The sequence below is a fragment of the Pristiophorus japonicus genome, chromosome 21 (assembly GCF_044704955.1).
Source record: "Pristiophorus japonicus isolate sPriJap1 chromosome 21, sPriJap1.hap1, whole genome shotgun sequence".
NCBI lineage: Eukaryota > Metazoa > Chordata > Chondrichthyes > Pristiophoridae > Pristiophorus > Pristiophorus japonicus.
Window position 1 is genome coordinate 80,712,928 of NC_091997.1, and position 24,699 is coordinate 80,737,626.

At 46.7% G+C, this 24,699-nt stretch overlaps 1 protein-coding gene across 3 annotated transcripts in view; it reads right to left on the reverse strand.

Moving 5' to 3' along the window:
• Nucleotides 1–24,699, reverse strand: part of alpk3a (alpha-kinase 3a) — a 212,603-nt gene that overhangs the window by 104,160 nt on the left and 83,744 nt on the right. For 2 of the 3 annotated variants that reach the window (XM_070865103.1, XM_070865102.1), the window contains exons 13-14: nucleotides 23,525–23,573; nucleotides 8,054–20,450 (exon numbers count right to left, since the gene is read on the reverse strand). In XM_070865103.1, coding sequence (XP_070721204.1) covers nucleotides 20,045–20,450; nucleotides 23,525–23,573 — 455 coding nt within the window. In that variant the 3' untranslated portion in view covers nucleotides 8,054–20,044. Of the gene's footprint in view, nucleotides 1–8,053; nucleotides 20,451–23,524; nucleotides 23,574–24,699 lie in introns of those variants that run through there. The other variant, XM_070865104.1, reaches the window with a different exon arrangement.

Sequence of the window (24,699 nt, forward strand, 5' to 3'; positions counted from 1 at the left end):
ACAATGTACTCTGGGGGGGAACTTCAATGTCCATCCCCAAGATTGTGGTTAATTTTGGCTAATTTTAAATCGGAGATTGATGGTTTTTTGTTACAGTGTTAAGGGATATGGGCCAAAGGCGAGCATATGGAGTTTGGTCGCAGATTAGCCATGGTCTCATCGAATGGCGGAACAGGATCGAGGGGCTGAATGGCCTACTCCTGTTCCGATGGTCCTATAAAAGATATTATGCCTAGTGTCCACTACACATTCCCAGTGCCTGTGGTGTCCACTGGCCAGGGAAGGACTGCTCCAGGGTGCCTTTTCTGCCTAAACCAATAAGGAGACACAGTGTTGCCAAAGAGTAAACACAAGTGCCTCCTATTTAGAGGGGCACAACGATTAAGGAACTCAACCATAAAAGAAAGGAAATTGATTTAAAAAAATTTAGTATTATTCCCAGTGTCCACAATGGCGTCCAGGCCCTGTGGTGCCCATCGTTCGGGAAGGCCTCAAGTGTATCAGTGGACAAGCCGTGCTTCTTCTCCAGGGATTCCCGGACGCGGACGACACTGCAGCACAGAGGCAAGCAGCCCAAGCGAACTGCTGCAGGGTGCAGACTTGTCACAACATTTCCCCAAGCAGTCAGAGTTTTTGGTGACTTCCATACAGATGAACTTTCAAAGCTGGTAGCTGCCATTCAATTTTTTGTTTAGTGGAAGGCTGGGTTTTTTAGGTATCAGCCAGGGCTCAGTGGGAAGCACCCTCGCTGCTGAGTCAGAAGGTTGTGGGTTCAAGTCCCACTCCAGGGGCTTGAGCACATAAATCTAGGCTGACATTCCAGTGCAGTGCTGAAGGAGCGCTGCACTGTTGGAGGTGCCGTCTTTTGGATGAGACGTTAAACTATCTGCCCTCTCAGGTGGACATTAACTATCCCATGGCATTATTTCAAAGAAGAGTGCATAAGAACATAAGAAATAGGAGCAGGAGTAGGCCATTTGGCCCCTCGAGCCTGCTCCGCGAGTAGGTGAGCTCTCCTGGTGTCCAGGCCAATATTTTTAAAAATCAGGTTATCTGGTCATTATCACATGTCTGTTTATAGTTTTTATAGAAAAGTTTGTTTGTTGGGGGGGACCTTCCTGTGTGTAAATTGGCTGCCGTATTTCCTATGTTACAACACCAATTTCACTTCAAAAGTATGTCATTGACTGTAAAGTACTTTGGGACGTCCTGAGATCAGGATTGGTGCTATAGAAATGCAAGTTCTTTCTTTTTTGTGGGGCCGGTTTCTGCACGGGGTAAGTTAACTTTCAAACGGATGCTGATGGGCGAGTTACCGCAGTGTATCCTAAAGTCATAAGCAGTGGCCGTTCCACTGGCGCTTACACTTTCTCTGATGGCTGGGGATGGTCAGTGAAGACCAGCTCCAGTGCCGACACATTATGCTCTGTGCAGAATGGGTGGGTGCTCTAGGCAGCCATCTTTCTTGGTGGCCTTCCCTTGAAGCAGCAAGTCAATTCATGGTTACCTGTGTGAGCCAGGACACTTAGAGCACTCCCTGCGCATCTTCAAATGGGGCCAGGAGATCTTTTATATCCATTTAGTCAGCCGGGATCTTGCGGAGACATCAGAATGCATGCAGAAATCAAGCGCAGGCAGCGGAAAGAGCGTGCGGCAAACCAGTCCCACCCACCCTTTCCCTCAACCACTATCTGTCCCACCTGTGACAGGGACTATGGTTCTCGTATTGGACTGTTCAGCCACCTAAGGACTCATTTTTAGAGTGGAAGTAAGTCTTCCTCGATTCTGAGGAACTGCCTATGATGACGAGTCAGCTAGGGACCAGTGGGTAGCACTCTGACCTCTGCGTCAGAAGGTTGTGGGGTCAAGTCCCACTCCAGAGACTTGACCACAAAAATCTAAGTTGACACTCCATCATCATCATCATAGGCGGTCCCTCAAATGAGGATGACTTGCTTCCACTTGAGTTCACAGATATTTCAATGAAGGACCCGATGTTCCGGTCCTGAACTCCAATTGAAGGGATGGAAGATACCTGTGCGTGGATTTTTTTAACGTGTGGTGACCGTTGCACATCATAATGGGGAACAAAGAAATGGCAGGCCAATTGAACAAATACTTTGAAGACACAAATAACTTTCCAGAAGTACTAGGGGACCGAGGGTCTCGTGAGAAGAGGAACTGAAGGATATCCTTATTAGGCGGGAAATTGTGTTAGGGAAATTGATGGGATTGAAGGCCGATAAATCCCCGGGGCCTGATAGTCTGCATCCTGGAGTACTTAAGGAAGTGGCCCTAGAAATAGTGGATGCATTGGTGATCATTTTCCAACAGTCTATCGACTCTGGATCAGTTCCTATGGACTGGAGGGTAGCTAATGTAATACCACTTTTTAAAAAGGGGGGGAGAGAGAAAGCGGGTAATTATAGACCGGTTAGCCTGACATCAGTAGTGGGGAAAATGTTGGAATCAATTATTAAGGATGAAATAGAAGTGCATTTGGAAAGCAGTGACAGGATCGGTCCAAGTCAGCATAGATTTACGAAGGGGAAATCATACTTGACAAATCTTCTGGAATTTTTTGAGGATGTAACTATAGAGTGGACAAGGGAGAACCAGTGGATGTGGTGTATTTGGAATTCAAAAGACTTTTGACAAGGTCCCACACAAGAGATTGGTGTGCAAAATCAAAGCACATGGTATTGGGGGTAATATACTGACGTGGATAGAGAACTGGTTGGCAGACAGGAAGCAGAGAGTCGGGATAAACGGATCCTTTTCAGAATGGCAGGCAGTGATTAGTGGAGTGCCGCAGGGCTCAGTGCTGGGACCCCAGCTCTACGCAAAATACATCAATGATTTGGATGAAGGAATTGAGTGTAATATCTCCAAGTTTGCAGATGACATTAAACTGGTTGGCGGTGTGAGCTGTTAGGGGGACACTAGGAGGTTGCAAGGTGACTTGGACAGGTTAGGTGAGTGGGCAAATGCATGGCAGATGCAGTATAATGTGGATAAATGTGAGGTTATTCACTTAGGGGCAAAAACGCGAAGACAGAATATTATCTGAATGGCGGCAGATTAGGAAAAGGGGAGGTGCAATGAGACCTGGGTGTCATGGTTCAGCAGTCATTGAAAGTGGTACAGCAGGTGGTGAAGAAGGCAAATGGTATGTTGGCCTTCATAGCTAAGGGATTTGAGTATAGGAGCAGGGAAGTCTTACTGCAGTTGTACAGGGCCTTGGTGAGGCCTCACCTGGAATATTGTGTTCAGTTTTGGTCTCCTAATCTGAGGAAGGACGTTCTTGCTATTGAGGGAGTGCGGCGAAGGTTCACCAGACTGATTCCTGGGATGGCTGGACTGACATATGAGGAGAGACTGGATCAACTGGGCCTTTATACATTGCAGTTTAGAAGGATGAGAGGGGATCTCATAGAAACATACAAGATTCTGATGGGGCGGGACAGTTTAGATGCGGGTTGATTGTTCCCGATGTTGGGGAAATCCAGAACCATGGGACACAGTCTTAGGATAAGGGGTAGGCCGTTTAGGACTGAGATGAGGAGAAACTTCTTCACTCAGAGAGTTGTTAACCTGTGGAATTCCCTGCCGCAGAGAGTTGTTGATACCAGTTCATTGGATATATTCAAGAGGGAGTTAGATATGGCCCTTACAGCTAAAGGGATCAAGGGGTATGGAGCGAAAGCAGGAAAGGGGTACTGAGGGAATGATCAGCCATGATCATATTGAATGGTGGTGTAGGTTCGAAGGGCCGAATGGCCTACTCCTGCACCTATTTTCTATGTTTCTATCAGCCACCACACGGGCTTGGACACTCCTGAGGAAGTGCTGCACTGTCGGAGGTGCCGTCTTTCGGATGAGACGTTAAACCAAGGCTCTGTTTGCCCTCTCAGGTGGAGGCAAAAGATCCCACGGCACTATTATTATGAAGTACTTCATTGGCTGTAAAGCGCTTTGGGACGTCCTGAGGTCATGAAAGGTGCTATAGAAATGCAAGTTTTTTTTAAATTCAACTTGAGGGTTATGAAGTACATTGCTAAATTCTTCAAGGAGTGGCAGGAAGCTTTTAATGGGAAAGTGACTGGGTCATGCGATAAGGAGATTTTATTAGGAATGACACCTTGACCTTTGCTGAAATCAGATAAACCCAGCTTCTTGATCAAGTGTTCAATTCACTCCGCCCTTAACAGGCATGGAAGGCCGGTTATAATGTCTGAAATATTGCTGAGGCTACAATCACATGATATGTTAAGTATGTGTGACAGTCGGGGAGATAGGTTTATCAGGCTGACCTTGCTATGTAAACATACAGGAGGGTCAAGGAGACTTCTGAAAGCAGGTAAGCGTGTGGGCACGGAATCAAAGTGAAAGGAAACTCCTCTCCAGTCCAACTCCAAGCTTCAATTATAATGTTGGCGAGTCACTGCCGGACGCGACTAATGTCAACGACATAAAGTTGTTGCGCGTGCGCAGTTCCAATAGCCTCTTTGTTTTTCTCACCGGACTTCGTTGTCAGCAGTCATTTTGATAGAATGGAGATTGCGTTAGTTTTGCTGGTCGCCAGAATCATTCACAGCCCAGCTTCTTAAATGTAGCCACGGCGCCCAAAGGTTCAGGAAAGGTCAGTAACTGTTTATAAACTCCTAATGCATGTAAAAAGCTAATGACCACGATTCGATGTAAATATTTGGACAACAACACAACTTTTATTTATATAGCGCCTTTAACGACGAGAAGACTTTGCAGGTTTCACGGTGAAGTTGTGCAAACAACCTGTTTAGATGATAGGAAAGATCTTTTTGTTTAAAAAAAAGAGAAACATATAAAACTTGGGTTAAAGTTAAGCCTGCAGCTTTTGGCTGAGGAATCGCGGCTATTTTCAATGTGGGACCGTCTCGAATTCAAAAAGAGTCGGACAGAAAAGACTGTGAACATTATCCCGCTAAGTTGCGTGTTTATTAATCAAAATGCGAATGGGAAAATGTGCGCGTTTTAAATTTTATTCGCATTTCTTTATAATAAAATTATTTCCAACAAGGGAAAAACCCCGCTAGATTGGCATTTCCGCAGACCTCCGTCTGTGGTGAAAGTTATTTTTTAAATTTGGAAGCCGACAGCTTGTCATTGAAAGTTGGCATGCAGGTACAGCAGGCGGTGAAGAAGGCAAATGGCATGTTGGCTTTCATAGCTAGGGGATTTGAGTATAGGAGCAGGGAGGTCTTACTTCAGTTGTACAGGGCCTTGGTGAGGCCTCACCTGGAATATTGTGTTCAGTTTTGGTCTCCTAATCTGAGGAAGGACGTTCTTGCTATTGAGGAAGTGCAGCGAAGGTTCACCAGACTGATTCCCGGAATGGCTGGACTGACAAATGAGGAGAGACTGGATCAACTGGGCCTTTATACATTGGAGTTTAGAAGGATGAGAGGAGATCTCATAGAAACGTATAAGATTCTGACAGGACTGGACAGGTTAGATGAGGGAAGAATGTTCCTGATGTTGGGGAAGTCCAGAACCAGTGGACACAGTCTTAGGATAAGAGGTAGGCCATTTAGGACTGAGAGGAGGAGAAACTTCTTCACTCAGACAGTTGTTAACCTGTGGAATTCCCTGCCGCAGAGAGTTGTTGATGCCAGTTCATTGGATATATTCAAGAGGGAGTTAGATATGGTCCTTACGGCTAAAGGGATCAAGGGGTATGGAGAGAAAGCAGGAAAGGGGTACTGAGGTGAATGATCAACCATGATCTTATTGAATGGTGGTGCAGGCTCGAAGGGCCGAATGGCCTACTCCTGCACCTATTTTCTATGTTTCTATGTTTCCTCCAGTAGCTTGTGATTTGTTGGTAGGAGTCACTCCGCCATGTCCTCACTGAAGTAATCAGCAAGCATTAATACCTGTGTCATATCTGAATAGCGGCCGATTAGGAAAAGGGGAGGTGCAGCGAGACCTGGTTGTCATGGTACATCAGTCATTGAAAGTTGGCATGCAGGTACAGCAGGCGGTGAAGAAGGCAAATGGCATGTTGGCTTTCATAGCTAGGGGATTTGAGTATAGGAGCAGGGAGGTCTTACTTCAGTTGTACAGGGCCTTGGTGAGGCCTCACCTGGAATATTGTGTTCAGTTTTGGTCTCCTAATCTGAGGAAGGACGTTCTTGCCATTGAGGAAGTGCAGCAAAGGTTCACCAGACTGATTCCCGGAATGGCTGGACTGACATGAGGAGAGACTGGATCAACTGGGCCTTTATACATTGGAGTTTAGAAGGATAAGAGGAGATCTCATAGAAACATATAAGATTCTGACGGGACTGGACAGGTTAGATGAGGAAAGAATGTTCCCGATGTTGGGGAAGTCCAGAACCAGGGGACATAGTCTAAGGATAAGGGGTAAGCCATTTAGGACTGAGATGAGGAGAAACTTCTTCATTCAGAGAGTTGTGAACCTGTCGAATTCTCTACCGCAGAGAGTTGTTGAGGCCAGTTCGTTGGATATATTCAAGAGGGCGTTATATATGGCCCTTACCGCTAAAGGGATCAAGGGGTATAGAGAGAAAGCAGGAAAGGGGTACTGAGGTGAATGATCAGCCATGATCTTATTGAATGGTGGTGCAGGCTCGAAGGGCCCAATGGCCTAATCCTGCACCTATTTTCTATGTTTCTATAGAATCGTTCGGCACAGAAGGAGGCCGTTTAGCCCATCGTGCCTGTGCCAGCTCTTTGAAACAAACATCCAATTAGTCCCACTGCCTCCAGCTCTTCCCTCAGAGCCCTGCAAATGTTTCCTTTCAAGTATATATCCAATTTGCGTTTGCAAGCTACCATTGACTCTGCTTCCACCAACCTTCCAGAGCACAACATCCCGATTATTCCACTTGGCCCTCGCTGACTTTGGATCATTTTTATACAACAGCGATAGACCTCACAACGACGTCAATCTTCACTCTTCTGGCTTTCAATTGGTTGAAAACGAATGGCGCATAGGAATAGTTTGTAACAACTCAAAACCCAGTGGACAGAGGGAGAAACATAAAAGGGTTTGAAGGTCCGTTTTTTAAAAAAATATACTTAAATGCAAGTGACGGACTAAACCAGGAAAAATAAAAGGTAGAATTAGTTTGGGTCTAATACTACAATAATAAAGCTGCTCAGAACAACCTGAAGCATAAGAACATAAGAAATAGGAGCAGGAGTAGACCATGCGGCCCCTCGAGCCTGCTCCGCCATTTAATACGATCATGGCTGATCTGATCATTGTCTCAGGTCCACTTCCCCGCCCGCTCCCCATAACCCCTTAATCCCTTATCGGTTCAGAAGCAGTAGGAGTGACATTCAGAGCGAGGACATCTTTTCAGCAGTGAGAGGGATGAAAAACTTGGATTTATATAGCGCCTCGCACGACCATCGGACGTCTCAAAGCGCTTTACAGTCAATGAAGTAGTCACTGTTGTAATGTAGGAAATGCAGTAGACAACATGCACACAGCAAGCTCCCACAAACAGCACTGTGAGAATGACCAGATAATCTGTTTGTTGATTGAGGGATAAATATTGTCCAGGACACCGGGGATAACTACGCTGCTCTTCTTCGAAATTCCACCCACTTGAGAGGGCAGACAGGACCTCAGTTTAACATCTAATCCGAAAGACGGCACCTCCGACAGTGCAGCGCTCCCTCAGCACTGCACTAGCGTGTCAACGTAGATTTACGTGCTCAAGTTCCTGGAGTGAGACTTGAACCCACAACCTTCTGATTGAGAGACAAGAGTGCTGCCCACTGAGCCACAGCCTTTATTGTGTAGATTAGGATTTCAAGTTGTCAATTTTGGAGGACAAGCTTTGGCAGAGATGAAAGGAGGGGGCAGGGAAGGGAGTTGGAGAGTGAGCATTGAGGGATGGAGAGACTGGAGATGGAGAACAGTCAGGTCGTGGCACATTTTTCAGCTTGGTGGGCAATCAAACTTTGTTTCCTTTCAAATGCATTGAGGTAAAGTTAAGCTGATTTCTTTATAACTAAAAGAAAAATCGAATCAAAGCAATTTCAGTTGGACAATATTTTATTTCTTTCCTCTTAGTGTGATACAGTGATGTGAATTTGAAAAGACTTGAGTTTGAGGGACGTGCATATTAACCTCGGTACCTTCATTATTAACATAGTCAATACATTGAAAATCAAACTTCCTTTTTATAATGAAATGGTTACAATGAAACACCTCTTATAATGAAATCTTATAACATAACTCCCTTTAGAATGAAATTTATTTTATAACAGTACTCCCCTTGATATTGAAACTTCCCAAATTGTTAAATATTTCTAAAGTCCCAGTGGAACTAATTATTAATTTAACTCTTCATATCATGAAACTCCTCAATGAAATTGTGATGTGGTATTTTTGATGCATATATAAAGGGGGTTCCACTGTATTCCAGTTACAGTTGAGCAGGAATAGTCTAAACAATATTAATGGAACATACATTTGTTTCAATCAGATAGCAGTCAATGCTTACATGATACAAATGTGAAGAGAAATGCTTTTTTCCCCACACCGAGCCTGATTTTTAAACATTCTCAAACAGCCGGTGAGTGATCAGAATCGTAGAATTTTACAGCACAGAAGGAGGCCATTCGGCCCATCGTGCCTGTGCCAGCTCTTTGAAAGAATGATCCAATTAGTCATTCGTCCAGCTCCCCCAGCTCTTTTCCCATAACCCTGCTAATTATTCCTCTTCAAATACATGTCCAATTGCCTTTTGAAAGTTCCACCACCCATTCAGGTCGTGCGTTCCAGATCTCAACAACCCTCCCTGTGAAAACCTCTCTCCTCATTTCCCCTCTAGTTCATTTGCCAATTATTTTAAATCTGTGACCCCGGGTTACCGACCCTCCTGCCAGAGGAAAGAGTTTACCCCTACTTGCTCTGTCAAAAAAATTCATCATTTTGAACTCCTCTATTCGGTCTCCCCCTTAACCTTCTCTGCTCTAAAGAGAACAATCCCAGCTTCTCCAATCTCGGCACTTACCTGAAATCCCTCATTCCTGGTATCATAAGAACATAAGATTTAGGAGCAGGAGGAGGCCATTCGGCCCTTCGAGCCTGGTAAAGCTCCTGTACACAAAATATTAAACACCTTGGGGTAAAGTTTCCTGGTCCTGAACCTGATGCCTGGACATAGTGAACGTCGGAAGGTCGGGGAAGTGTCTGTTACAGGCACGTGATTCTATCCGCCAGATTTTCCTCTCATTTAAATTGGAAAGACTTTTAATAACAGGGTTTTCCCCAGATCTATGGCTAAGAGCAGAATCAAGTGTTCCCACTTGCTCCTCCCACCCTGCCCTCATCCCTCACCCATTCACATGCCTAATATTGCCCGTTCCCCCACACCCCACTACCTCTCCAAATGATAGGGAAATATCGAAGGTCTCTCACTCCGACCACCTCCTGCACCAATTACCCTAAGCGCCTGTTACTTCCTACCCGCCCATGCATCCTACTCCTTCCTTCTCCCTCCTAACACATCCCACCACTGGTCACCTCGCTCACTGGCCTTTATTCTGCTTGGGCCGATGGACAATACAATCTGTGTCCTACATCCCTCTCACCAACCACCAATTGGGACCCAGAGCACGTCACTGACCTCCTGACCTGAAGCACAGTCTGATTCTCCCACCAACCTCTCCCTCTCCCCTATCATCTTCCACCCCGAGCACCCATCACTTCCTAGCCCCACTGTCTCCCTTTCACACATTCTTGTCCAAATGGTTTTGATCTCAGTCTTTACAATGAAGCCCTTCATATCTTGCCTGAGTTTCCCCAATACTATTCAATTAGTGTTACAGGCAGCAGTTGAATTTCCTCATATTGCACATCACCGTGCAGAAAACCGGTATGCTCTCTGCCATACCATCCACCACCTCCCACCTGAAATATCACAAGGGCCACAGGGAAGCTGAAGGAATCTGGGGTGACTGTACAAAGTAAGAGGAAGAGACAGAACAAAAAGAGGAGAAAGAGGAGAGAAAGGGAAATGGAGAGTGACTGGGAAATGGAGAGCGCGAGACACACTCACACACAATCAGAAGAGCAGACACACAAGGAACTTGCAACACAGAGTCAGGAAAGAGAGGCACTTTTCCTCTGGCTCTGTGGCTATTGCCATGGGAGATACACTAGAATGTACAGTCAATGTCTTAAATCAGGTGTCACACCTCAGCTGTCACACTTTAGAATTCATGCAAATTTCTGTGTCGCACTTGCACACAATTAAGTGAGATTTCATAGTCATAAAACAATGTCACAATCATCACTTAATAGGTCCAAAACCCAGTAGGAACAATTACCACCAATTGGCAATTGGTCGTCAGCAGACAGCCACCAATAAGAACATAAGAAATAGGAGCAGGAGCAGGCCATACGGCCCCTCGAACCTGCTCCGCCATTCAATAAGATCATGGCTGCATAACCCCTTACTGTCTATTTCTGTTTTAAATTTTTTTTAATGTCCCAGCTTCCACAGCTCTCAGAGGCAGAGAATTCCACAGATTTACAACCGTCGGAGAAGAAATTTCTCTTCATCTCAGTTTTAAATGGGCGGCCCCTTATTCTAAGATCATGCCCCCTAGTTCTAGTCTCCCCCATCAGTGGAAACATCCTCTCTGCATCCACCTTGTCAAGCCCCCTCATAATCTTATACGCTTCGATAAGATCACCTCTCATTCTTCTGAATTCCAATGAGTAGAGGCTCAACCTACTCAACCTTTCCTCATAAATCTACCCCCTCATCTCCGGAATCAACCGAGTGAACCTTCTCTGAACTGCCTCCAAAGCAAGTATATCCTTTCGTATATATGAAAACCAAAACTGCACGCAGTATTCCAGGTGTGGCCTCACCAATACCCTGTATAGCTGTAGCAAGACTTCCCTACTTTTATACTCCATCCCCTTTGCAACAAAGGCCAAGATTCCATTGGGCAAAATCAATGAACCCATCCCAAATACTTTCTGATTATCCTTTCAGCCAGAAGATTGGTTCCTCATTAAGCTGAGGAACTTGCTGCTGGAAATAAGATTTGTAACACAAGAACGGCATTAAATATTAAATAAACAAGAAAATGACTGAATTTGCCTGTACAATGTATTTTGCCGGGGGCCTGTGCTTCTCTGAGAAGCCTAGCACTCGAGTTGGTGGAGTTTCCCAGGGCTTTCACTTTGTTGGGTGAGAGAAAGGGATCAACAAGGCGGCAGTCTACAACTCCCATAATTCACTTCACCACCTAGTGGCCCACTGTAGTCTCACTTCCCTGTCCTTCCAATGGTCTCAATCACTTTGTAAAGCAATCTCCCTGAACCCGTTAGCATAACTCTCTGGCCAAAGAGGCAGGGTTTAAGCTGGGTCTTGAAGGAGGAGAGAGAGAGGTGGCGTGGTGTAGGTTCGGGGACGGAACACACAGCTGCCATATGATTGACAGTAAGATTGCTTTTTGAAAACCCTTCTGTCCAGTGATGGAAAAAAATACAGAGGATGGTCACCAGTAACAGAAAGGCAGCCATTATAAAGGAGCACTGACATTTATTTATATAAAAAGGGTTAAAACAATGTGCAGCATGAACTTCAGCTGAGTTAACTTTGAGAGTGAGAAACAATGCAAACGACTATATTCAATGAGTTGTTTCTTTGCCAAATACAAATGGCTGCAAGTCTCAAATTAATCTTTTCTCTCCCCATACATTGTCCATCGATTTTAAACTTCTCATCCTCGTGTTCAAATTCCTCTGTGTAACTCCCTCCATCTCTGTAACCTCCTCCAGCCCTACCACCCTCCGAGAACTCTGCTCTCCACCAACCCCAACCATTTTATGCATCCCCCACTGACGTCGCCCACCATTGGCAGCCGTGTCTTCCCCCCCTGAACCTTCGCCACGCCACCTCTCTCTCCCCCTTCGAGACCCAGCTTAAACTCTGCCTCTTTGGCCAAGCGTTTGGTCACCTGTCCTAATGTCTCCTTCTTCGGCTTGGTGTCAATTTTTGTCTGACTTACGCTGCTGTGAAGCATCTTGGGATGTTTTATAAAGATCAAGGGCTGGATTTTTGTCTTTGCTGACTTCGGGGCAGTAATGGCGGTGGGTGGTAAAGTTAGCACCCGGGAACAGTTTGCGCCTCAGTCATCAAAATTGGGCAGCTGGGCCCCCGAGTGCCGGGGAGGGGGGGGGGGGGGGGGTGGGGAGAGCGCTAAGGGAGGTGTTGCACACCTCTCTCAGGGCGCTAGACCGGGCGAGCATGTGAAAATCCCGGGTTGAACAGCCGACCTGGGAGCGCTCTGAGAGGGGGCCTGGGGAGTAAATTAAAAACCTGGGAAAAGAAAACACCAAAAACATTCCCAATACATAGCCCACGCCACCACAACATAAATCGCGAAACAAAGAATAAACAGGTACTTACCTCACTGCAGCCGGTGTAGGTTGGACAGCCCGCTTTCACAGGCGGTCCCAGCAGGGGGCGCTGCGGGGCGTACTGGTCGGACGGGAGTCAAAATGCGAGCCGGTGTTGCAACCAGCGGCGTTGCACACCGGCTCAACTCTTGCAGGTAATGCTCGGCGCACCGCAAAACCAGCCCCCAAAACCCCCGTCCAGAAGAGCTCACCGCTGCCACTGCCGCCCCTCCGGGGAGAAAGCAGAGGCGGACATCATCGGAAAATCCGCCCCCAAAGGTGCTATATCAATGCAAATTATTGTTATATTAGAGAGTTCAATAAGAACAGCCTTATTTATTTGATTTATGTGTATGGGAGTGAATTCAAGAATTCGCAATGAGGGCAGAACATTCTGAAAGGACTATACCAATAGTCAGGTTTAGAGGATGATTTGGAACAGAAATCTTGTGCTTATTTAAGTAGAATCTTTTGGTAATGCAAGTGCTATTGCAAAGATATTTAGTAAAGGGGGAAAAATGCAAATTCGTTTCATTTGCTGTTAGGGTTTATATTTCTTGGTCCATACTGTAATGAATTGTGCCCATATTAGAATTAACTAGATTAGATCAAGGATTCTGACGAAGGGTCATCGACCTGAAATGTTAACTCTGTTTCTCTCTCCACAGATGCTGCCCGACCTGCTGAGTGTTTCCAGCATTTTCTGTTTTTATTTCAGATTCCAGCATCCGCAGTGTTTTGCTTTTGTAGTAGGTTGGACTAGTTTGCCCAACTGATAATCAAAGCGATGAGCTGCTACATTCAGTCTTTCAAGAAAGAGTTTAATTGAGATTTTGTGGAACTGAGTGGTGCGGTAGGTTAGACACTGGGGAGGAAAAAGAAAAGCACCTTTCACCTCGGGACGACCCAAAGCGTTTTACAGCCAATGAAGTACTTTCGGAGTGTAGTCACTGTTGTGCGCACAGCAAGCTCCCTCAAACAGCAATGTGATAATGACCAGATAATCTGTTTTTGTTATGTTAATTGAGGAATAAATATTGGCCCCAGGACACCAGGGATCACTCCACTGCTCTTCATCGAAATAGTGCCATGGGATCTTTTACATCCACCTGAGAGAGCAGACGGGGCCTTGGTTTAACGTCTCATCTGAAAGACGGCACCTCCGACAGTGCAACACCCTCTCAGCACTGCACTGGGAGTGTCAGCCTAGATTTATGTGCTCAAGTCTCTGGAGTAGCCAAATTAATAATATATATATAATATATATATGCATATATAAAACAACTTGTATTTATATAGCACCTTCAATGTAGTAAAACAGCCCTGCAATATTTTTGCTTCATGGTTTCTTTGCTGTTAAGAACTAGATGGAGTATTAACAAAGGTTTAACAATCACACTACACATTACCAGTTCATCCACTAGGCCCACAACTGCATACCTCGTCATGAATGACCTAGACCCAACTGGCTGAGGTTTTACTGAGTTTTGTGAACATCACATGACTGGCTAAGCCACTCCCAATGCAACAGCTCGACAAAGCTGTGAGCATGTTCACTGGTGAATACAGTACAAGCCCAAGGCACTTCACAGGAGCATAAATCAGACAAAATTTGATACTGAGCTAAAGAAGGAGACATTAGGGCAGGTGACCAAAACAAAGGAGGGAATTTCAAATCGAGGTTTGTCCAATTATTCGTCATAACTTTGGTGGAAGAGTCAATGGAAACCCCAGAACTGATGACTGGGAGAACATCAGCAGAAATTCATTCCCTCTCTCGTCACTTCATAAACTTGGTTCAAATCCAACTGGACGGATGAGCAGGAAGGGGGGGGGGGGGGGGGGAGGGGGAGAAGAGAGTCTCTTCATTCTGCTGGCTCTAAGGGTCCTATGTGAAATGGGTTTTGCCAATTTTAATCCAGTTCTAGTGGGCACGGGTTCATGGCACAAATCAATGCCAATTTGGCATTAAGTGGCAGTGTCATTCGGACAGGCCCAACAATGGTTGCTGTGGGAAATGTACAAGCACCCCACCGGTGCAGTAGAGGGCGCTCTTCTGAGGTGGGAGCAAAGGCAAGTGATTGGGACAAAGCAGAGGTCGCTGTTCCCTGTCTCAAACTGTGCTGTACCAGACCTGGCTAATGTCTGATCATAACACTGGGTGCCCAGAATGGCATTAACATTCCTCACTTTGCCAAACACAATTGAGGCGTTTCAAATTATAAAAAGGGTGGGAGAAATTATTTCCTCTGTTGCGGGAATCCAAACAAAACAGGGCACAATCTCAAAATTGGAGCCCGCCCTTTCAGGAGTAAAATCAGGAAGCACTTCTTCACACGAAGGGTAGTGGGAATCTAGAACCCACTCCCCCAAAACGCTGTGAATGTTGGAACAATTGAAATTTTCGAGACTGAGATTTTTATTAGCTAAGGTTATCAAGGGATATGGGGTAAAAGGAGGATAAATGGAGTTAAGGTACAGGTCAGCCATGATCTAATTGAATAGGGGGAGGGGGGGGTACGAGACAGGCTCGAGGGGATGAGTGACCTACTCCTATTGCAAAAATTCTATTTTTTTGCTCAAATCGTTGTATTTATACCTTCAGCCCATGAAGTAAATGCAGAAGGTAAAACATAAGAAATAGGGGCAGGAGTAGGCCACTCAGCCCCTCGAACCTGCTCGGCCATTTAATAAGATCATGGTTGATCTGATCTTGGCCTCAACTCCACTTTCCTGCCCACTCTCCATAAGCCTGGACTCCTCTGCAGTTCAAAAATCTGTCTATCTCCGCCTTGAATATATTCAATGAATATTCAGTAAAATATTAATGTTTAACGCAGTTTAAAGTTGAAAGAATATAAATCTCTTAATAGGTTCTTCTACAGCAAGCTGGGATGTAACATATTCAGAATTCCCAAGGTGTACACGAGCGGTTAATTCATGGACAGGTGTCCATTTAAGCAGCTGGTGATGACTCCGCCATTCACACCCTATCGCGACTCGTCCTTTGTTTCCTAACTTGTGCCATTATCATCTCAATTCGGCCCATCATCCCATTTGTCTCTCAAATCTCTCCTGCCTTCCACCCTATCACAGACCTTCCCTTTTGTTCTTTCCTCCCCTCCCCCTTCACTGTCCCTGCACTTCCTTAAAAACATAGAAACATAGAAAATAGGTGCAGGAGTAGGCCATTCGGCCCTTCGAGCCTGCACCACCATTCAATATGATCATGGCTGTTCATGCAACTTCAGTACCCCATTCCTGCTTTCTCTTCATACCCCTTGATCCCTTTAGCTGTAAGGGTCACATCTAACTCCCTTTTGAATATATCCAACGAACTGGCCTCAACAACTTTCTGTGGTAGAGAATTCCACAGGTTCACAATTTTCTGGGTGAAAAAGTTTCGCATCTCGGTCCTAAATGGCTTACCCCTTATCCTTAGACTGTGACCCCTGGTTCTGGACTTCCCCAACAACCTTTAAGAACCTTTACATCTCGAACTTTTGCCAGTTCTGACGAAGGGTCGTCGACCCGAAACGTGAACTCTACCTGACCCCTCAGATTTCCAGCATTTTCTAGTTGTATTCCATTTAAGCAATGTTTGACTGGTGTGGGGGGGGAAAAAAACATTTTAGGCTCACAACTGTCCGTGACAGAAGTAATCCAACACAAGCACTGATAACCAGAATCTGTTCTGTTCTCGATATGCCTGTCAGTCAGTGGAATCATCCAGTCAAGAGACACAAGCCAAGGGCGGGGCCCAGAAGACAAAAAAGAAGCATCTCTAAGATATCTGGGACTATGTCCACTGACTCTCACTTTAGCTGTACCACTGACCTGGTTCGTCTGGCACAGGTCCAGTTATATGTAGCATAACTGCAGGAAATTCTCAGAACCAGTCCTAACTCGGAATAGAGCTGTATCGACGGATCCGCTCATTTAATGTAAACAGCACACAAGACTTCAAGAAAATTAGCGCCTGTATATATACAGGCTCTTCCTACGTCACCCGTTCTATTTTGTCGTTGGTGCATGTTTGGCCAAACGCGCAGCCACTGCCATCAGAGCCGAATGACTCACTGGCCCAATCATATCAATTATCGCTAGTCCGAAAGCTGAAGCGGAAGGGTTTTCAACTCTAACGTGTGGTCATTAATGGCTGTGCCAAGCCTTTGGGATTGCATGCTAATGGCACCTTTGGGGGTGGGGGGGGGGTGGTGACAGTGTTCGGGTCAGTGTGGTTTTACTGTATCGAATAGCAGCAGCGAAATATGCAAATACCTCCATCCTGCCAGCAGCCCCCCCCCCACCTGGCTCTCCAGTAAGAGCTACATGGTCTGTGGGATGACCAATCACTACCCGAGAATACTCACTCCAATACCTCAACTTTAAAAAAAAATTTTCCCATAAATATATATATACACACAATGTGCATTTCACCCTCATGACTGTCTGGTGTAGAAGTACCAACTTGCATTGGTACGCTGCAGCGTTACCACGGTTTCCGCTGTGCCAAGTCACGGGGTTGCAGCACCAAGTGCGAATGGCCACACCGCCATCCTGGGGAACAGCAGGGCTGAGATCCAAAGTGGGCCGATCGTGATGAGTTTTTTTTTCTGCGCTCAGGGTGCACTCACTTCCGGTCAACTTGGATCTTGCTGCCATTCCAGATCACTCCCGCACCAGACATTTCGTCAAGCAACTACAACAGGCGGACCGGTCCACACTGGGGGCATCCCCACAACTGTGCCCCAAGTTCAAATGCTGGGTGTGGATTTGGAAATAGCCACTCCTTCGCAAGACTGATCTCAAGCCAATAGGCCAGAAAAGCCAATACATTGTACCCCTGAGCCGACACGTTGGTTAAATATGTCATTCAACTGGGCCAGCTCCACGATGCCATAGCAGCACTTGCAATTGACCAACGCCCTGTCTGAATGCTTAATGCGCTGGCGTTGCATTCCTGTGTGTGCGACATTAGGGCAAGAGTTCACCGCTGAACTTTGCCCATCGGGATTCCTACCCTTCCAATTGACAGGTGGTGCGGTTTAACTAGGTCTCCGCACTGAGCCAAAGGACGTGTACCCAATGTGGGCATTTGTGTCAGGAGTTTGGCTCAGAACGATTGGTTGTGTTCTCAAGCCATTCTGGCTGAGCGTTTGTGCTCAATATGTGGAACATGGAGCACGTCCCACCCTTTTTATTGTTCCATCCGGTGTCCGTATTCAACACTCCTAGGTCAAGTGCAGAAGTTGCTGTACACTGGAGTTCAGACACCTCTACTCTGCCCCAGCAACATGCCTCAATTGGCAACATGCATTCCCATTGGCCACACCAATTATTCTGGTGGGCTCCAATAGGCTGCTTCGCTTTGCGGCTCTGTGCAATCGGAGCGCCAGGAAAGCAACATCATAAGAATTTTGAGCAGGAGTCGGCCATTCAATAAGATCATGGCTGATCTTCTACCTCAATTCCACTTTCTTGCCCGATTCCCATATCCCTCCATTCCCTCAATAGCCCTTAACATCAGAACGACCGTCATGTGTCGCTCGCCTGTCTTTACACTTGGCGTCTGGCACTCGGCTCCTGTATTCACGCAGGGAGGTAACAACAGACCCAGACTGCTGTAGGTTAGACGATGTGGCGTGCTATCGACTCCACAAGACCCGAGCATCAGGAGTCAATGGCACTGGTGTGACTGCGAGGGGAACGTCGGAATTTTATTCCGAATGGATAAGCCAAGATGGGCCAAACGCCTCATCTATGTCTATGTCGCGTCCCCTGTGTGCATTGACATAAAAGTGCCTTATGAATGGGCTACCGACTTAGTGCCGCAGTCAGTTGAAGTTTGTGCTGGGGACTGGGTTCAAAGTACCAAGAGTAATTAGCTGGCCAGTGAGAAAATGAATGATAATCCTATCACCCTCAGCTGGCCCTGAATCCAGGGGCGAGAAGACAACCAGAGCAGATTTTCCTACAGTTCTGTTTTTGGATTCCTTAGCAGCGACACAGAGAGGAAAATTGGGCGGGGAGGATCACATCTTGGTCACGCACCCCTCCCAATTTTCCATCTTATTTGAACGGCTGGACAAAAAAAATCAGGGAAGGCATCCATTATGCACTTGTGATCCTCCCCCAAGCAAATTTAACCAAACAGCGAAAAGATACGAACGTAGGGGATGGCATGTCAGCACCAGGAAGTGGGACTGGGGATATCACCGTCTGCCAACGCCACCTGAATCCACAAACGGGGCACTCGGAGAAGAGGTGCGGTAACCCATGTCATTCAGTATTGGGGTTTTGTGGCGACAGATTGAGCCGGATCACTCGGCTTAGCGAGCTACAAACTCTTGCCACTCCTTCGCCCCAACCTCGCCACTCCTGCTGTACCTGCCCACACTGCAATCAGCCGTCGCCCTCCTGCAGCAGAGTTCGGGGCCCTGAAGAGGCGAGGGCCCAGGGACAACACAGGCCAGCCCACACTGCGATGTGTGTGCGCACTAGGTCCATGCAGCAGAGCTTGGTCTCCAGTCGCCTTGGTTAATCCTTGCCACTGGACCAAGACCTAGCTCGGTCAAGCCCGTGTGGTGGTTGGGGTGCAACGGCCACCATATGTTAAAAAAAATCCACGCACAGGCATCTTCCACCCTTCAGGATGTAGTTTGGGGATCCGGAATATTAGGTCCTTCGTTGAAACATCTGTGAACTCATCTCTTTTCGGCGTGGAAGCAAGTCATCCTCGTTTCGAGGGACCGCCTATGATTAGTGAGCTAGAATCAGCCTGTACACTGCCGTGAACAACCTCGGCCAAGTGTCCTTACGTTCCACCACTTGCCGAGGGACATTTCCCAAATAGAGTCACGTTCTTCAGTCATTGCAAAAAAGAAAATAACAAACACAAAGCAAACTAAGACCAGCATTTTTGAAGAGTTATCCTTGAATCAAATACAAAACGTGTGTCAATCTCCCAATAATGGTCCCAGGTAGCCCTCCATCCGACTAGTTATAATATATACCGAATAGTTTGCTTACCCGTAATCTGCTGCTAAAAGAAAAAAGAAATACTCGTAACACTAAAGTACCCATCACATGGCACAGTGCATCTTTAGGGTCTTAATCACTGCCATCTTTAGCACCCTTTCATCTATGTCTTACCACCTCAGCATGCCTGTCACAGAGGTCATCCCTGCCCTAAACTCAAAAGCCAATTAAAAAACAAGAATAAAGCATACTCTATATATTATAAAGAACAGCAAACTGCAGGCGGTGAGGTCAAGAGCAAATGCCCAGGTTCTGCCGATGCTCAAAAAACACACAAGCACAGTTCTCCTGCTTTGTGGCATCTCCAGACTCCCCCGGAGGCAGCACTTGTCACTCAAATGTCACCCACCCACGTTCGTCCTCCTAATTTAAAACCCCCGGAAGCTTTTTGTGGACGTTCAGTACCCGGGGACATTATTGCCGATGACACTTTAACCATCGTTGGGTTTCTCGTATCCCTCATTTGACTCAAATCTTTCCACATTAAACAATTGCTTGCCAAAAAAAAACCAAAGTGCTTGATACCCTGCCGCAGTCCGATGGCCGGTGGCTCCAACGTTCCTACCGCAGCTTGACAAACTTGGGGATCTCCACAGTTTTGTGTTTTAGTCCTTGCTGGGTGGTGTCCTCTGCACTGCCCGCTTTCCGGGTGGTGCTGGGGCTTGTCGCGCTCTTCCGAGACGCCTGTGGGCTCGACAGGCCTTTCCGTTGGGCCAATGGGCTCGACAGGCCTTTCCGTTGGGCCAATGGGCTGGACTGGCCCTTCCTCTGGACTTGTGGGCTGGACTGAGCGGAGTGAGTCTTCCTGGTCATCAATGGGCTCTTGGACTTGGCCTTATAAGTTTGGAGACAATCGAAGCTCTTCAGTGACTTTAGTCCCAGTGCCTCACAGTAGCGGTTGCACTGATGGGCAGTGGCAAACTCTTCAATAACCGAGGAAGAACAGTTTCCTGTCAGACCCTGATACCTGCAAAAAGAAACCCAATTCAATTTTGAGCACCACAAACAGGGAGAGGGAGGCGTAATGTCTGCACCTGCGAGCTTGCTCAGAGCCTGGTGCAGCTGTTGAGTCGTGAGTGGCTTAGCCAAAGACTCCCAAAGCTAGCGCTCTACTGGGAACTCCTACACGGCAGGCGAGCCCCAGGTGAGCAGAGGAAACGCCTCAAGGACACCTTGATAAAGTGCAACATCCCCACCGACACCTGGGAGTCCCTGGCCAAAGACTGCCGTAAGTGGAGGAAGAGCATCCAGGAGGGCGCTGAGCACCTCAAGTCTCGTTGCCGAGAGCATGCAGAAATCAAGCGCAGGCAGCGGAAGGAGCGTGCGGCAAACCTGTCCCACCCACCTTTTCCTTCAACCACTGTCTGTCCCACCTGTGACAGAGACTGTAGTTCCCACATTGGACTGTTCAGTCACCTACGAACTCATTTTTTTTTTTTTTTATATAGAGTGGAAGCAAGTCTGCCTCGATTTCGAGGGACTGCCTATGATGAGCCAGTCACGTGATGATCACAAGACTCAATAAAACCCCAGCCAGTTGGGCTCAGGGGTATCCACGATGAGGCAGGTGGTTGTGAGCCTGGTGGATGAACGGTAATGTGTAATGTGATTGTTAAACCTTTGTTAATAAACCAACTAGTACTTAATAGCAATGTGTTGCTATGAATTCTTAAGCAAAGAACCCATGAAGCAAATTACATTACAGGAGGGAATAGTCAGAAGCGACCCTCCCACCTCTCGTAATGGAGCTCTTTAAGATTATGAAAGGGTTCGATAGGCTAGACATATAGAAAGAGTTTCCACTTATAAGGGAGACCAAAACTAGGGACCATCAATATAAGATGGTCACTAATAAATCCAACAGGGAATTCAGGAGAAACTTCTTCACCCAGAGAGTGGTTAGAATGAGGAATGGTTGAGGCAAATAGCAAAAATGCATTTAACGGGAAGCTAGATTAACACATGAGGGAGAAAGGAATAGAAGGTTATGCTGCTCAGGTGAGAAGAGGGATGGGAGGAAGCTCGTGTGGAGCATAAACATCGGCACGGACCCGTTGAGCCGATTGGCCTGTTTCTGTGCCGTACATTTTATGTAACTCTAAATAATCAGCAGGCCTAACTTCTTCATATGCACTCTTCCATTAATATTTTAGATACAAATTATAATTTGCTTAAATCTGTGAATGCTTCCTTTCATCAAGCTGATGGAAGTCAATGGTTTTGTAGTGTCAGCATCAAGCAGTGACAGTCAGGTACAGAGTGAAGCACCTTCCACACTTCTCAAACAACGTGCCCTCTTCCGAAGATTGTCTACTACTGTACCCGTGTGAATCTTTCCATTTCACACACCGGTCGTTCTACGTATCCCGCTCTCAATTAATTTGCCAAAATCAAATGGAAGCAGAAAATGCTCGAGTTATGCAGTAAAGGGAAGATGTGTCTCTGACAGAGCCTCTAGAATTGCGGATTAAGACACAAAACACTGACTAATCGCTCGCTTTCAAACTCCGCTGCATTCCCAGAGTTTTCTGTTTTTCCTTTCCATCTCTTGTTAATTTTAAGTGCCAATTTGGGTCGATTAGTCAGTTTTGTGCTCTGCATCCATGCCACAAGGCAATGGGTTGAGAATAGCCAAAGATATTTCACTTATGTTACATTTACTTCCATTATAAAATTCTCATCCTTGTTTTCAAATCCCTCTATGGCCTCACCCCTCCCTATCTCTGTAATCTCCTCCAGCTCCACAACTCCCCTCCCGAGATATTGTTGTAAATCTGTGGAATTCTCTTCCCCAGAGAGCTGTGGAGGCTGGGTCATTGAATATATTTAAGGCGGAGATAGACAGATTTTTGAGCAATAAAGGAGTGAAGGGTTATGGGGTGCGGGCGGGGAAGTGGAGCTGAGCCCAGGATCAGATCAGCCAGGATCATATTAAATGGCAGATGCTCGAGGGACCAAATGGCCGATTCCTGCTCCTATTTCTTATGTTCTTATATCTGCGCTCCTCTAATTTTGCCCTCTTGACCATCCCTGATTAGAATCGCTCAACCCTTGGTGGCCGTGCCTTCTGTTGCCTGGGTCCCAAGCTCTGGAACTCCGCCTCTCTACCTCTCTTTCCTCCTTCAAGATGCTCCTTTAAAAGATGCTCATTGATCAATCTTTTGGTCACCTGACCTAATACCTCCTTATGTGGTTCGGTGTCAAATTTAGTTTGAAGCACCTGCCGCCTTTTGCTACACTAAAGAAAAAAAAAAGAAAAGAAAAAAAAAGGCACTATGTAACTGTAAGTTGTTGTTGTTACATATGACAGAGAGAGGAGACTTTTTTCAGTCTGGACTGGATTCAAATTGAGCTTGAAAGAGTGGTGTTCTATGATAAGAATATAAGAAATAGGAACAGGAGTCGGCCATACGGCCCCTCGAGCCTGCTCCGCCATTCAATAAGATCATGGCTGATCTGATCATGGACTCAGCTCCACTTCCCTGCCCGCTCCCCATAACCCCTTATCCTTTAAGAAACTGTCTATCTCTGTCTTAAATTTATTCAATGTCCCAGCTTCCACAGCTCTCTGAAGCAGAGAATTCCACAGATTTACAAACCTCCAAGAGAAGAAATTCCTCCTCATCTCTGTTTTAAATGGACGTCCCCTTATTCTAAGAGTATGCTCCCTAGTTCTAGTCTTCCCCATCAGTGGAAACATCCTCTCTGCATCCACTTTGTTGAGCCCCCTCATAATCTTATACGTTTCTATACGATCACCTCTCATTCTTCTGAATTCCAATGTGTTTAGGCCCAACCTACTCAACCTTTCCTCATAAGTCAACCCCCTCATCCCCGGAATCAACCTAGTGAATCTTCTCTGAACTGCCTCCAAAGCAAGTATATCCTTTTGTAAATATGGAAACCAAAACTGCACGCAGTATTCCAGGTGTGGCCTCACCAATACCCTGTATAGCTGTAGCAAGACTTCCCTGCTATTATACTCCATCTCCTTTGCATTATGATTAAGTTTGATCTGGATAAATCACAACCTTTACCTACCCTTTGGAATTCGTTGCAATCTGTACATCTGTGATCTTCAGTCCCACTCCTGTATAGAGAAGCACACAGACAGAAAACAACACAGTTCAGTGAGCTGCCTCATTCGATTTAAAGTAACACACCCTCGAATTCCCCTGGGACCACGCTCCCCCGACGCTGACCAACGGACCCTCTAAGCTGCTCGGCCGCACAGCAGTTTGCTGGACCCCCCCGCCGCCCTTAAAGGGGCCGTGCACACGAAAGATAAAACTCTGGGGGAACAGTGGTGCTGACCCTACCTTGGGGAGTCAGTGGGAGGGCATCTCATTGACGTGAGGCAGGTGGGCACTGCTTCACAACGGGTGCATCTCCCATTGGTCGCTTCACCCAACAGCTATAGTCTTGGCCCCATCAACCCCTTGAAGAAGAGGACTGATGTGGCAAAGCTGTTTTGAAGAACATTTAGGGGGTCCAGGGTGTTTGAGGGGGGCAAGTGGGAGCCCCATATGCCCTTGTGGAGGCCAGTACACCTCTACTATTGGCGTCCGGTCTGCACCAGTCTCAGCAGAGCAGAAACTCCCAGCTTACAGAGTCCCCACCTCTTGGCTCTGCTCCATGACTGAAATGTATCCACTGGTGAGCATGTTCACAGGTTTGTAGAGCTGTTGATACGCGGAGGGGATTCCTGTATGGACTGCTCTTGCACATTCTCCACCTTGCCATCCTCATCTGCCGTCCGGATACGTCATGGCGCACCATCTTGCCATCCGGAGGAGGTGGGGGTCCCCAATGGAATGCACTCTAAGCGGAAGTCCTCCCCCTATTTATTGTGGACTTGACCTGGAGGGTGTTGCACGGAGCAGTCCTGTGCAATAAGCTCTTAAGTCGGTTCATGGGCTCTCAGGCTGCTTGCAATTTCTGCGGTCTGGAGGAGACCGTGTTCCACATCTATGTGGAATGTGCGAGGTTGCAGCCCCTCTTCCAATATTTGAAGGGGCTGCTCCTCAAATTCCGGTTGCACTTCAGTCCCACGTTCCTGATCTTTGGGCACTCTGTGTGGAGGGGAGCGGGTAGGTCCGAGGGCTTCCACGTAGGACTGCTCCTGGGCACGGCCAAGGGGGCCAGCAACCGATCCAGGCAGCGGGCGGTCGAGGGGGTCGTTCAGCCCGACTGCCTGCCTCTCTTCCGCGGTTACA